Source organism: Chiloscyllium plagiosum, chromosome 13 (assembly GCF_004010195.1).
Source record: "Chiloscyllium plagiosum isolate BGI_BamShark_2017 chromosome 13, ASM401019v2, whole genome shotgun sequence".
NCBI lineage: Eukaryota > Metazoa > Chordata > Chondrichthyes > Orectolobiformes > Hemiscylliidae > Chiloscyllium > Chiloscyllium plagiosum.
Genome location: NC_057722.1, coordinates 51,436,915 through 51,451,101, shown reverse-complemented (window position 1 = coordinate 51,451,101; position 14,187 = coordinate 51,436,915). Strand labels below are relative to the sequence as shown.

At 41.5% G+C, this 14,187-nt stretch overlaps 1 protein-coding gene across 1 annotated transcript in view; it reads right to left on the bottom strand.

Moving 5' to 3' along the window:
• LOC122556012 (coiled-coil domain-containing protein 39-like) overlaps positions 1 to 14,187 on the bottom strand; it is a 144,561-nt gene that overhangs the window by 40,178 nt on the left and 90,196 nt on the right. The window contains exon 14 of the mRNA XM_043702364.1: positions 2,085 to 2,208. Within this exon, the coding sequence (XP_043558299.1) occupies positions 2,085 to 2,208 (124 nt within the window). The remainder of the gene's footprint in view (positions 1 to 2,084; positions 2,209 to 14,187) is intronic.

Below are 14,187 nucleotides of genomic sequence, written 5' to 3'. Positions count from 1 at the left end.
TTTTTGTGTAATTTGAATTCAGCAATCTACAGTGGTCCTGGAACAATACTTGGGTCTTTAGATTAACAGTACAGCAATAATATCACTAGGCCATCGCCTTCCCCTGTACCACATACTGTTTTCTCTTGGCTAATGAACAGGTACTCTGAACAACACTTAGAGGCAGAACTGAGAATGGCAAGGGCACAAAATGTATTCTGGGTGGAAGATTTCAATGTCCACTACTAAGAGTGGCTTGGTAATAGCACTGCAAAATGTGTTGCTGGAAAAGCGCAGCAGGTCAGGCAGCATCCAAGGAGCAGGAGAATCGACGTTTCGGGCATAAGCCCTTCTTCAGGAATGGGGGTGTAGTGAGAGAGGGACTCACTGAAATACTTGTGGAAGGAAGGAGAGAGCTTCTTTAAGGAAGGCATCCTTGCAAGAGGAATCACAGTAGGTTAAAATCAACATTTGAAGTTGATATGAGAATTTTCATTTGAGGCTCATTATGTTCCCCAGAAGGTAGTGGAGGACAGGTCCACAAATTTATTTAAGGCTGATTTTGACAGACAGGGTTGTGGGTAGGAAAGTGGAGATAGGACCACAAGCAGATCAGCCATGATCTTATTGTGGAGTAGGCGTGAGTGGAAAAACGGCCTATGCCTGCTCTTAAGTTCTCTTCCTAGAAGGGCAAGGATAGCAGTCATGGGGGAGATGATGGCAGAGTGATATTGTTACTGGACTAGTGATCCAGATAATGTTTTAGGGACCTAGGTTTGAATCCCACCCCAGCAGGTTGTGGAATTTGAATCCAATAAATAGTCTTGACTTCAAACTCTAATGATTACTATGAAACCATTGATGAGCATTGTTGATTATTGTTTTAAAAAAACATTTGGTTCTCTAATGTCCTTTAAACTACCCTCCTTACTTGGGGCAGCCCACATCCACAGCACTGCGGTTGACTCATAAGTGTCCTCTAAAATGGTCTAGCAAGCTCTCAGTTCTTGTAACCACAAAAAAGAAAAGTTAAAACGACCACCTGGCACAATTAAGTCATCAGAAATGACACCAGCAAATGCAAGCCTGCAAAGTCCTCATTACTAACAGCTGGAGCCTTTTCTAATGGAGGAAGTGAAGACTGCGGATGATGGAGATCAGAGTCGAGACTGTGGTGCTGGAAAAGCACAGCAGGTCAGGCAGCATCCGACGAGCAGGAGAATTGACGTATCTGGCATAAGCCCATCCTGATGAAGGGCTTTTGCCCGAAACATCGATTCTCCTGCCCCTCAGATGCTGCTTGACCTGCTTTGCTTTTCCAGCACCATACTTTTGACCCTTTTCTAATGGACCCTCTATCAGTGGAGTCAGTGCAATGGCTGCTTGTGCCTGCACTACAGGGAACATTTGCTTGTTGAGATTTGGATCACCTGATGTTCCTAGCTACATCATGGTGATTGCTTGATGGATATTCTCTGGGGGTCTGCAATGCCTTTTCTCGCTGACTATCTCTCTCTCTCTCTCTCTCACTCAATGGGGTTGCTATGGTGCATCAGGCTTGCAGTTGGTAGGCAAATGTTGGGGAGGTTTCATTAGTTAATTCTTGCGATTAAAAGTATGATATAACATCTACAAGAACTCACTCGCCTTTGAATCTCAGTATGTGCAATTAAGCTCATTTCAACTAGAATTGTGATCAGTTAGCCTTGTTCCCTTAAATAAAGAGGGTAAATTCCAATTTCTGTAGGGATGATAATTGGTACTTTATAGGCACAAATAGTCTTCAGGGCTTATGATTCAATTATCTGAAAGTATTATAGAGGCCATGGAATTGAACTTGAACAAGGAGTCAAAAACTTCAGGAAAGAGAAATAACTTTACAACACAGCAAAGAAAGTAAATTCATCGGAATTGTTTATATTGTTTATCATAAATAAATGTTCTTCCTTTGAAAGTGTTTATTTTCTCACTCCAATGAAATGCTAAAATGGGTAACTATGGCAAGATCCATTCAGAAATTAGAGAAGCATGTATGATTTCTTAACAGCAATAATATTAATATTTTTAATTTTTCCATCTGCTGTAGCTGAAACATATTAAATTACCTTAATGACATAATAAGCTTGAGATCGTTCTTCTTCACCCTCGGCAGGTTTCATTGTAACCATAAGAAGTTCATATCTTTTCTTCATTTTATCAATTTTTGATAATCTTTCATGTAATTCAGCACTGAAAAATACATAAAGTATGAAACAATATGTGACAAATACATTTGACCACTTTAACATTTTTTTATTGCAACTATGTATTTAACCATTTAGTTTGTCAGTACATTTAGAAAGTTTACTGTTTCTGAAGTGACTAATTTTCCAAGTTCACAAAGTATCTAAAACAGATGAATGACTATAGGAATAAAATAGAAAAACAGGTATCTAGAATAATTTTTAAAAATTATTTTTGGGATGTGGATGAAAAAATTCAGACTCTGGATATTGAAAAAAACATTGTGAAATTTTCTCCTGAAGCTTTAAATGGCAACTTCAGAACCTCATCCTTTAGTGCAGTCAGCTTCTTTCCTTGCAAAATCGGCACCTCATTAAAGCCCCAAATCACCTTATTGATCCATCATTTCCAGTTCTCCTTCCCTGAGGAATTAGATGATGCAAACTTTTAACATCTAAATCAGAGCAGGTACATGGCAGGTCATCAAATGCTTTTCCTGGCTATTATCCAATCGGTGCTTTGTATCAGTATCACTGCATGCTCATTTGCTATGATCATCCTTAACACTTTGTTATGAAAGTCGACATTGCCAAACCACCAACCTCTGTATCACTATGCCTACTCCTGATTTATGCTCCACTTCAACCCTTTGACACTTTACTTTGGAACTCAGGGACATCCATGACTTGCATGCTTCTGCAATATTGCTTTACATGCAGAGACATGTCTTAAGCATCTTATGGCTGTTAGTTTGCTTTTTATTTGAAGGTTGCCAGCATCTATATATCACTCTGCATTTTTAGTGCGCAATAACTATGGCTCACATTGCTTTCTTAGCGTACAGGGTTGTCAGCAGTTTACATAACAAACATACTGTATATGTTTCAACTAAATAACCACATGGTATAAAGAACATATTAGGGGCCATCTTGTGGCACAGTTGTAGTGTTCCTACCCCTGGATCGAGAGGCCTGTGCTCAAGTCCCACCTGCTCCGGAAGTGTGTAATTACATCTCTGAACAGGTGGATCAGAAAATAGGTCAAATTAGAAAGTTATAAAGAATGTATATTTTCATTCTTTGTATTTTGAATTGTAGACTGAAATGAGAACCAAACCATCCTAAAACAAAGGATTGCTGCATGTATTGAAAGCAAGTAACTCATTGCAAGCATTGTTTACACAGCTGCTTGTTCAAGTACCATTTAAAGTGGAACTGAGTGATGAGCTGAGGCTGAAGATTGGTTACAATGGAGTTGGCAACAAGAAGCTGATTTCTCTTTGGATTAGTGACTAGCTATTGATGATAAAGGTCTTCTGCTTGCTGGTAGCTATGAGATTGGTACTAAGGAAGCTGAACAGCTTGGGCCAATGAACAAGATAGGAAGAATCCATCCGACCTTCACCAGCTCTCTCTGTTCTTTGTAGTAAAAGTCACTTTTAAGGTTGAAGAAAACCAGAGTATCTTTCCTTCAGCAGTTGGTATATGCTGTGACTTTACATTGATATGTCAAGCACCTTTTATAAGTGAACCACCCACCATGTGTCTCTCAAACCAGTGGAAGCATCCAGGTAAGGATAGCTACACAAGCCATATTCTGACCAGTATAATAATCATTTCAGGAACCAATTAACTGCCTTACCAGTCATTCTGTCTGTTCTTAACTCCCAGTTTTCTTTTCAATTTCTGTCTGTATGTGAGGGGGTATTTATAACTAAATTAGTTTTAATTAGTAGAATTACTTACTAGTGATTCATAATTGTTTAATTGTAAAATCTAATTACTTGTAATAAATTGTAATTTTATTAATTTCAGAAACCTAGTTTATACATTCTGTCCACCTCATTCTGAAAGTCATGTAAATTGAAGAATATTTGCATAATTTATTTACCTTTGATGACACTAGGAATAGCAGGGCTTGGATTCTGGCATGCTACCACAGCAAGGCATGACAGTACAGAGATCATTTCTTAATGGAATCAAGGAATATAATGATTATTATCACCTTCCAAGCCCCACCCCCTCCCATTTATCTCTCAGCCCCCTTGGTCCCCTACAACACATGCCTCATGAAGGGCTTATGCCCGAAACATCGACTCTCCTGCTCCTCGGATGCTGCCTGACTTTGCAAAGCTTTTCCAGTCCAACACATTTTGACTCTTATCTCCAGTATCCGTAGTCCTCACTTTCTTCAAGGAGTTTTATGGTCAGTCGGGAGGTATTGTGACAATTAGTCAAGGGACTCATTTGACTTCAGCCTAAGGGTTTGGAAACTCTGGCTGACCCTGGTAGAGTTCAGCCAGTATTTGACAAAGACACTTACTTGGGACAATCATTTCCCATAATAATTTGCTCTCCTCTACTGAGATATGGTCTCTTCAGGTCCAAAAAGATTTAAATTCTGGTTGTGACGGCTCTTTGGTTTCCCCCATTACCACCAATTTTGGCAGGACTGGATTTTTCTGTGTCTATAGTCTGATATTGTCAGCTGTGACTGGAAGTGTGTCCAGAAAATTCAAAACCATAATGGACTTTTCCAGTGACGATACCACCAAACATCTGGTGGCATATCTGCCAGCAGTTGATGGCTCAATGCATCTGCATTTGGTACTTGGCTTCCCTGATGGTGTTCCAAATTGTAATTTTAGAGCCCACTGCTGAATTCAGCCTGAAGTTATGAGCAGCACTGCCTTGTTCTCTTTACGTAAACCTCGCAAGGGTTTACAGTCCATTATTATTATAAATTTATGTCTGTAAAGATATTAGTGGAACTTCCTGACTCCAACTATGACCACCAAACCTTCTTTCTCTAACTGGGCGTATTTACTTTCTGCATTAGCCAAAGTCCTGTGTGCATAAGTTATCAGGCATTCCTCTCCATTGGGCCATTTAGGAGCGAACACTAATACGATGCCGTACGTTACATGTCAACATCAGATCTCATTTTGGGATTGTACACCTTGGAGGGTGATTGCTGTTCCTTCACTTCCCTGAAATCTTCAGCTTGGCTACATGACTATTTCCAAGGCTAATTCTGAAGAGTGTCAGCAAAGGTGCCAATATGAAGACCAGATTATGTATAAGCTTTCCATAATATTTCACCAGCCCAAGGAAAAATCTGAGATATGGGAGCCAGGACACCTTTGAGTGCCCTCACTTTATCTTCCAACAAGTGTAACCAGCTCTTATCAATTTTCAAGCCCAAGAAGGTCACTAGGGTTGCCTGGAACTACTACCCTTCTAAGTAGTATGCCCAACTAGGAGAAATGTCTCAGGACTATGTCCAAGTTCTCTAAGTGCTCCTTACTGGTCTTCCCTGCTGTCAGCATGTTATCTAGATAAAAGGCAACCTGGGGTAGACATTGTAAAATTACCGCTGAAAAATTGCACAAGCTGATGATACCCCAAATGACAGTATCTTATATTGGTACAAATCCTTGTGGGTGTTAATTGTAGCATACTTCTGGAAATCCTCATCTAACCACATTGCAAGTATGCATGGCTCATGTCTAGCTTTGTGAAGGACAGTCCACCTGCCAGCTTTGTGTATAAATCCTCTCTGTGAGCGATTTATCCAGCTGCAAAAAGCAATTTACCATTTGTTTAAGATCCCCACGAAGATGAACTGACTCATTCGGCTTCACAATTGGTACGACTGGTACTGCCATTCCGCAAACTGGATTGGCTTGATGATTCCTCCACTTGAACTATTAGTATGTGAGGATAAATGATGTGGGAGAGAGGATTTTTCTGGGCAGAAGGGCAAATCTCATAATGACTCACTGGAATAATTCTAACACACCAGTGTAACATGAATGTGGTAATTGTATGACATACATTTGGATAAGGAGACATCCTTCAGATCTCCTTATTGAAGCATATTAATGACCTCCTTGTGAAACTTCCAAGCCATACTGTGTCATGGCATAACACGAAAGTTCACTATGATGAATGTGAGCGGCAAGTCATTCCTTCAATAAAGTTTTCCTGACTGCAAGTTATATGCTAATGCATTTCATAAGGAGATTGGCATGACTGGAGTCCTTGGTACAACTATGAATACAATGTAAAAGACAGTAAATACTACTACACCAACAAGCCCAGAAAGAACAACAACCTCCAAAGGTTGCCATACAGCCTACAAAACAGAAAACAGAAAGTGTAGATCCACCAAAGAAACATAGGAGAATGATGAGACCCAGCATCCTAGTCATTTTCTTGAAATCTCTGAAAGGTGTTGCAGGCATTGATTCAGGATGTTCCAAGCTGTCATTTATTAAACTATTTGTGGGAGAAGGACTTGTGCTTCCAAGGAGTGGGTGGCATCCCATCTCTGCCACAGTTGCTCTGAAACTTTATGCCTGAGGCATATTTCCAGGAACAACTTGGGACATGTATAGCATCTCCCAAACTTTAACACATAAACACAAAAAGGATGAAGCTGATGCCATTTTGTCCCAATCACAGTTCTTCATTTCCTTCCACCATTATGAGGAAAGTTAAGCAGTTCAAGTAGCAGGACTTCCCCGAGGTACAAAGCACTGTTGACAGCTTCCGTGTTGCACTGAGAGTGCCCTATTACCAAACTGCAGAGTTCACAAACAAAAAAGGCTTCCATGCCATTAATGTTCATATTATTGTTGATTTTGGAAGTCTGAACCAGATATTCTGGGAGTTGTCATGATTCTCACATGCTAGAAAACTAAGTGATTTTTCCTGCCTCCTTCCAAGGTCCTCAGCTTCTGCACGGATAACTGCTGGGAGGCAATAGCACACCACTTCCAAACATGGTTTAGGGCACCTTTACAAAACCCTCAAACTGATGCAAAATGAAGGTACAATACTGTTCATGCATCCACCAGGGCCATGGAACAGACCATAGATTTCCTTACAATGAGGTTTCACTGCCTGGAATTCTCCAGTCTTGAGCTAGGCTTGGACTTTGTTGAAATGTTTAAGATTTTGTTTGTTGTATGCAAGCAGCTCTTGCTTAGTACAAAGAACATGGAGCCATTTCAAATTCTGCAGTCACTGATCTTTAGTGTTGTTGAATATGTCTCATTATCCGTCTGAATATACACTTGATATGTTCAGGTGATCCCAGTTGCAAATATCTACACATCACTTGTCTTATTGACCGGTAGGGAAATGTAGCAGCGAGAGGAGGAACCAACATCACATAATGCTACACTCAGGTAGCTCTTACGGCTTGTGTGAAGATATTATATCTGAGTGTTGTACAATAATTTTTCTCAAGATAGCCAGCAGGCTGACACAATTAACATTTGACCGTTCCATTATTAGTAACATTTCAATCTTTAAGAATACATGTAAACTGCTGAGTTGCCCTGGAATGCTCATTCATCTTCTAGGACAGCATTGAAAGCTCAAGCACCAATGCTCTGTTTAACTAACTTGGCAGACCTATATGCAATGAGGCAGAGTAAATGTGAGCTGCTCATTTGTACATCTCCCATGCTTTGATAGCATTATGCTCCCTTGAAAAGCTGATACACAGAATGAACATTACCCTCATGAGATGTATACATTTACTTATGACTCTGTATCCTCATTCACAAGGCAGGCTAGGCTGAAGCATAATCCCTCCACATTGCGTTTAGCTTCAGTGTTGTGCATCTTAAAGTATAACACATTGACTGCAATCCTCAGTGTCACAATTTAAGGATCCTGATATCTGAGGCTATCTGCAATCAAGGAGTCAGTTGCTTGTGAAATATCAGCAATACTTTATCATGACAACTTCCTTTATCCTTCGGATGTCTGAGGTGTTTGCTCATTTTTCACATTGGTATGTTTTGATCAGGTCTGACAACATAAAGTACACTACAGTAGACATTTTATCAGTGCAAGTGAAGATGTATTTGCAAAATTGTAATATTATATACAATCAATGATGTTTCACCTGTGCCATCCATGTGCCCTCAATGAGTGTTCTTTGTCCACTGCTTCCCATTACATCTAAGTGCAGTCCAGACATCCACAGTGAGATGGAAAGAGCTTGCTCTTTGGTCAGCCTTCTTTGCTTGGAAGACTTGGGCAGTCATCCCAAGTGTCTTTGGGTCGAGAGGACCTAGGTCTGCTGAAAGTTTCCTGCCAGCTCATCATCCCTGTTCAGGGTTTGGGATCACAGGCAGGGAGAGGTAGCGAGGTCAGACACTTCTGGAAGGTCCAGAGAAGATGATTCTGGGGGTCACGTGTGTGGCTCCTCCTCCCTAAAGATGCCTGCCTGCACCTCCCTGTCACCCTAAGAGGGCCATTTGCAGTGAAATCAAGGTCCCTTATCCCCTTTTCACCTTGCCATTGATGCTAAGCATTGACAGCTGGAATGATGGAGCGGAGGTACTAAAAGCGAGGTAAAAGTTCTTCGTCCCTTTTTTTTTGCCTTGTCACTGATGCTGAGCAACTATGGGTAGAGGTATGGAGTACAGGTCTGACTGCATATCCAGCAGATACTGTTGGAGCCGTGTGAGTCACCAATCTGTCTGTAGAGGCCGCTAGATGCATGCAAGTCGGAGCCAGCTTGGTACAGATAACATTAGTGGTCTCCTCTGTCCTTCGATTCAACTTGCCGAGTACCTCTGACAAATTTATCGTTTTGTACCTGTTTGTGAATTTTGACAAAGCAATTAATGACTCAGAACATGAGATTATCTTCTGTCTATGGCTAAGCAAATATTGAGTCTTTAGCAGTTCTTGACCAGCTGCAGAGACATGTCAGTGACATGTTCACCAGATTGTGCACTTGAGTCTAGTTTAGAAAGCATAACAGCGTTTGGAGGTGCAGGTGAAACCCTTGCCAGTGTATTCTCTTGACAGTTCAGAGGCTTCTTCCTCCAGAAGTAAAGCTAGTTTCTTCCTCATGGAAGTTTGTTGGGGTGCCTCTAGTGCCAGGATAAGAGAAGAGAGAGAATTAGTTGTCTAAGATGGATAAAAGCTTGGGCAGAATAAGAATGAGTGAGGAATGGGTGAGCAGAGTAGAAATGAGTGAGCACCGGAGCAGGGCACAATGATATGTGTTAGGTTGATGGCCATGAAGGTTTCCATGTCCACACATTAGCTGTTATGTTCTTTGCTGGTTAGATCATATATCTTCACCTTGCTTTGTATGAGGAGCCTGATTAACCCCTGCCCCCAAGATTACCAATGGATGGAAGAGCAAATTAGTGGTAATGCAGGAGCTGGACTAGGAATGAGGTGTCTCCAGTGAATGAAGTAAGGAAACACAAAGGGCAGGAAAAGTTAATAGGTTGAGAGTCATTGAGTGGAAAAGATGCATGCAACAATGAAAGTTGTAATCCATGAGCCTTGGTGAGATGAATGTGCAGTGGCAGAGATTTTGCAAGTAGGGGCTCTATTAGTGCAAAAGCAACAGAAAGAAGTTGGTGGCACTTACCCTTATGGACTGAAGATCATTGACCTTTTTCCTGAACTGCTGGATATCCCACTTCACCTGGGACACAAGTAGTAAGTGCAGCTGCAACTTAGGCCCAGGCTGGCCTGATTTAGTGGCATAGCATTCTGTATTGGTCAACAGCAAATAGGAGTGCTCTCCTCGAAACCAACCTGTATACCAGCATCTCCAGGTTTCTATCTGCGAAGTGGGGAGCAAGCTTTACTTTTCTCTGGACCATGCCCTCAGTAATAATGGTCATGCACCACAGAGTACAGTGTGAGGACTATTTCACAGTCATAAATGAACTGATGTGCAACTGGCTTTTAATTACAGAGCCATTGGCATGATTGCTGAAGGTTCCAGCAAAGGTGAGCATGTCAACTTCTCCTTTCAAGAAAGGCCTTTGAACCCAGTTGCACAATTAATTAGATGAATAGCAAAAGATTGCGTAGCCCATTGGTCCAGTTGAGCAAGATCGCGCTGCATTTCCAGATAACTACATTCACTGTCCATTATACCACCAATCTTGGTGTCATCTGCAAACTTATTAAACATATCTCCTAAATTCTCATCCAAATCATTTACATAAATGACAAATAACAGTGAACCCAGCAGCAATCCCTGTGGCACACCGCTGGTCACAGGCCTCCAGTCTGAAAACAACCCTTCACCACCAAACTCTGTCTTTGACTGTCAAGCGAATTTTGAATCCAATTGGCCAGCTCTCCCTAGATCCCATGAGATTTAACCTTACTTGAGAACCTACCATGCAATACCTTGTCAAAAACCTTGCTAAAATCCTGTAGAAACATTACCCCACTGCCCTCATCTATTTTCTTGCTCATCCCTTCAAAACACTTGCTCAAATTTGTGAGACAATTTTCCACAGAAAAAGCCATGCTGATTATCCCAAATGAGTCCTTGTCTCTCCATATGCCTACAGAACCTGTCTCCCAGAATCTCCTCTGACATCGTACCCACCACAGATGTCAGGCTCACCGCCTACAGTTCCCAGGCATTTTCCTGTAGCCTTTCTGAAATAATGGCACAACATTAGCTATCCTCCAATCTTCTGGCACTTCACCTGTAGCTGTTGATTTATAAACAGAGAATAAGGAGCGACAGAATATGTTGAGACTTTTTTCTCCTGAGTGAAGAAGACTGGGGGATTATAGAGGTCTATAAAATCATGACAGACATAAATAAGGGAGATAGCCAACATCTTTTCCCCGTGGTCGGGGAGTCTAAAACTACAGGACAGAGATTTACGGCGAGAGGGGAAAGATACAGAAGGGTCCGTGGGCAATTTTTATTCATACACAGTATGATGAGTGTCTGGAACTGGCATCCAGAGGTAGTGGTGGAAGCAAGTACAATTTCCTCATTAAACAATTAGACAGATGCACAAATGAGATAGGTAAGGAGGGATTTGGACCAAACGCAGGCAAATGGGACTAGTTTAATTGTAAAAAACTGGGTGGCATGGACAAGTTGGGCCAAAGGACCTGTTTCCATGCCGTAGACCTCTGTGACTCTGAGAAAAATTGCTTTGAGTCATGCTGGGTGGGGTGCCTCACTTGAAAAAATACTAACTGAAAATGCAAACATAAGCCATGCTGACTCACAACAACAGCAACTCAGCAAGACACACCACCTTTTCTCAGTAGTCCTACAAACTAACTTCCCTTCAGATATTCTGAAGATTTGATCAGAAAAATAATCATAAAAGACAGAAAGAGAAAAACACAAGACATTAACAAAACCATAAAAATAAGCAAAGGAAGAGAAAAATGGAGATAACCACAACAAATCCAAATATCCGGAGAAAATTCTTAACTAGAGAGTATTTAGAATGTATTACATGCGACCACATGCAGTAGTTGAGACAACAAGAGTGAATCCATTTAAGAGGAAGGTAGACAAACACAGGGAAAAATTAGTGGCCTCCACGCACCACCCTCTAAGTGAAAAGGTGAAATGAATTAAGGTGGGAAGGTCATGTGGAGTCTAAGCACCCAAAACAGATCAGGTGGTTGAATGGCCTGCTTCTGCACAGTATCTTTGTAGTCCCAGCTTTGAACCTCGACTTCACCTTTGCTGGTTTTAAAAATGATAACTGTACACAGTGGATGTGTTTATTTTTTAAGTGTGTAATATCTTTAATGCTATTTATTTTCTGAATATTGGTACATCAAGCCAAATTATTACAAGTTGAAAATTTGGTGTGCAGCTCAACTTATTAAAGTGTCAATATCTCTCATGAAATGAATCGAGGATCAGGTGGGAGAAGGAGATAATCAATGAAGGGCTGATAACTTATGGCTTTCAACAAATAGAATGTAGTGTTAAATAATTAATTTCCAAAGATTTGGCAGAACGAGCAAACTTCCTGAATATTAGATCAAAACAAATCAGATGTTAACAATCAGCTGAGAATGCAAAGAAAATAATTAAGCCAAGTGCTGTATCATATCTGGATTATATATTAAGTAGAGTCATAGAGATGTAAAGCACAGAAACCGACCCTTCGGTCCAACTTGTCCATGCCGACCAGATATTTGCCAGTACTTGGCCCATATCCCTCTAAACCCTTCCTATTCATATACCCATCCAGATGTTGCAATTGTACCAGCCTCCACGCACTACCCTCGAAGTGAAAATGTTGCCCGTTAGGTCCCTTTTATATCTTTCTCCTCTCACCCTAAACCTATGTCCTCCAGTTCTGGACTCCCTCACCCCAGGGAAAAGACTTTGTCTATTTATCATATCCATGCCCCTTATGATTTTATAAACCTCTATGAGGTCATCCCTTAGCCTCCGATACTCCAAGGAAAACAGCGTCAGCCTATTCAACCTCTCTGTACAGCTCAAATTCTCCAACCCTGGCAACATTCTTGTAAATCTTTTCTGAACCCTTCCAAGTTTCACAACATCCTTCCGATAGTAAGGAGACCAGAATTGCACGCGATAGTCCAAAAGTGGCCTAACCAACATCCTGTACAGCCTCAACATGACCTCCTAACTCCTATATTTAATACTCTGACCAATAAAGAAAAGCATATCAAACCCCTTCTTCAATATCCTATCCACCTACAACTCTACTTTCAAGAACCTGCACTTCAAGGTCTCTTTGTTTAGCAACACTCCCTAGGACTTTACCATTTAAGTGTATAAGTCCTGCTAAGATTTGCTTTCCCAAAATACAGCACCTTGCATTTATCTAAATTAAACTCCATCTGCCACCCCTCAGCCCATTGGCCCATCTGATCAAAATCCTGTTGTAATCTCAGGTAACCTTCTTCGCTGTCCACTACAACTCCAATTTTGGTGTCATCTGCAAACTTACTAACTATCTGCAAACTTACTAACTATACCTCTTATGCTCACAACCAAATCATTTATATAAATGACAAAAAATAGTGGACGCAGCACCGATCCTTGTGGTACTCCACTGATCCCGGCCTCTAGTCCGAAAAACAACCCTTTACCACCACCCTCTGTCTGCTACCTTCGAACCAGTTCTGTATCCAAATGGCTAGTTCTTCCTGTATTCCATGAGATCTAACCTTGCAAAGACGTCTCCCATGGGGAACCTTGTCGAACGCCTTACTGAAGTCCATATAGATCACATCCACTGCTCTGCCCTCATCAATCCTCTTTGTTACTTCTTCAAAAAATTCAATCAAGTTCATGAGACATGACCTTTCTTAAATAGTGGTACCATGTTAGCCAACCTCTTGTCTTCTGGCACCTCACCAGACAATCGATGACACAAATATCTCAGCAAGAGGCCCAGCAATCACTCCCTAGCTTCCCACAGAGTTCCAGGGTACCCCTGATCAGGTCCTGGGGACGTATCCACCTTTTTGCACTTCAAGACATCCAGCACATCCTCCTCTGTAATATGGTCATTTTTCAAGATGTCACCATCTGTTTACCTACATTCTATATCTTACTCGTTTTGTATCTCTCCCATCTCCTGCAGCTCCATATAAAGGCAGCTTTGCTGATCTTTGAGGGGCCCTATTCTCTCCCTAGTTACCCTTTTGTCCTTAATGTGTTTCTAAAAACCCTGGATTCTCCTTAACCCAATTTGCCAAAGCTATCTCATGTCCCCTTTTTGCCTTCCTGATTTTCCTCTTGTATACTCCTGCCTTTATACTTTTCTAAGGATTCACTCGATCTCTCCTGTCTATACCTGACATATGGGCTTTCCGCAAAGACCGTTCTGCCTGTGACTACCTGGTCAGGTCCACATCCCCAATAACCCACCCTCCCCTGCCATGCAGGAATGGCAAAACCTGCATCCACACCTCCTCCCTCACCTCCATCCAAGGTCCCAAAGAAGCCTTCCACATCCATCAAAGTTTTACCTGCACATCCAACAATATCATTTATTGTATCCGTTGCTCCCGATGCAGTCTCCTCTACATTGGGGAGACTGGATGCCTCCTAGCAGAGCGCTTTAGGGAACATCTCCGGGACACCCGCACCAATCAACCCCACCGCCCTGTGGCCCAACATTTCAACTCCCACTCTGCCGAGGACATGGAGGTCCTGGGCCTCCTTCAC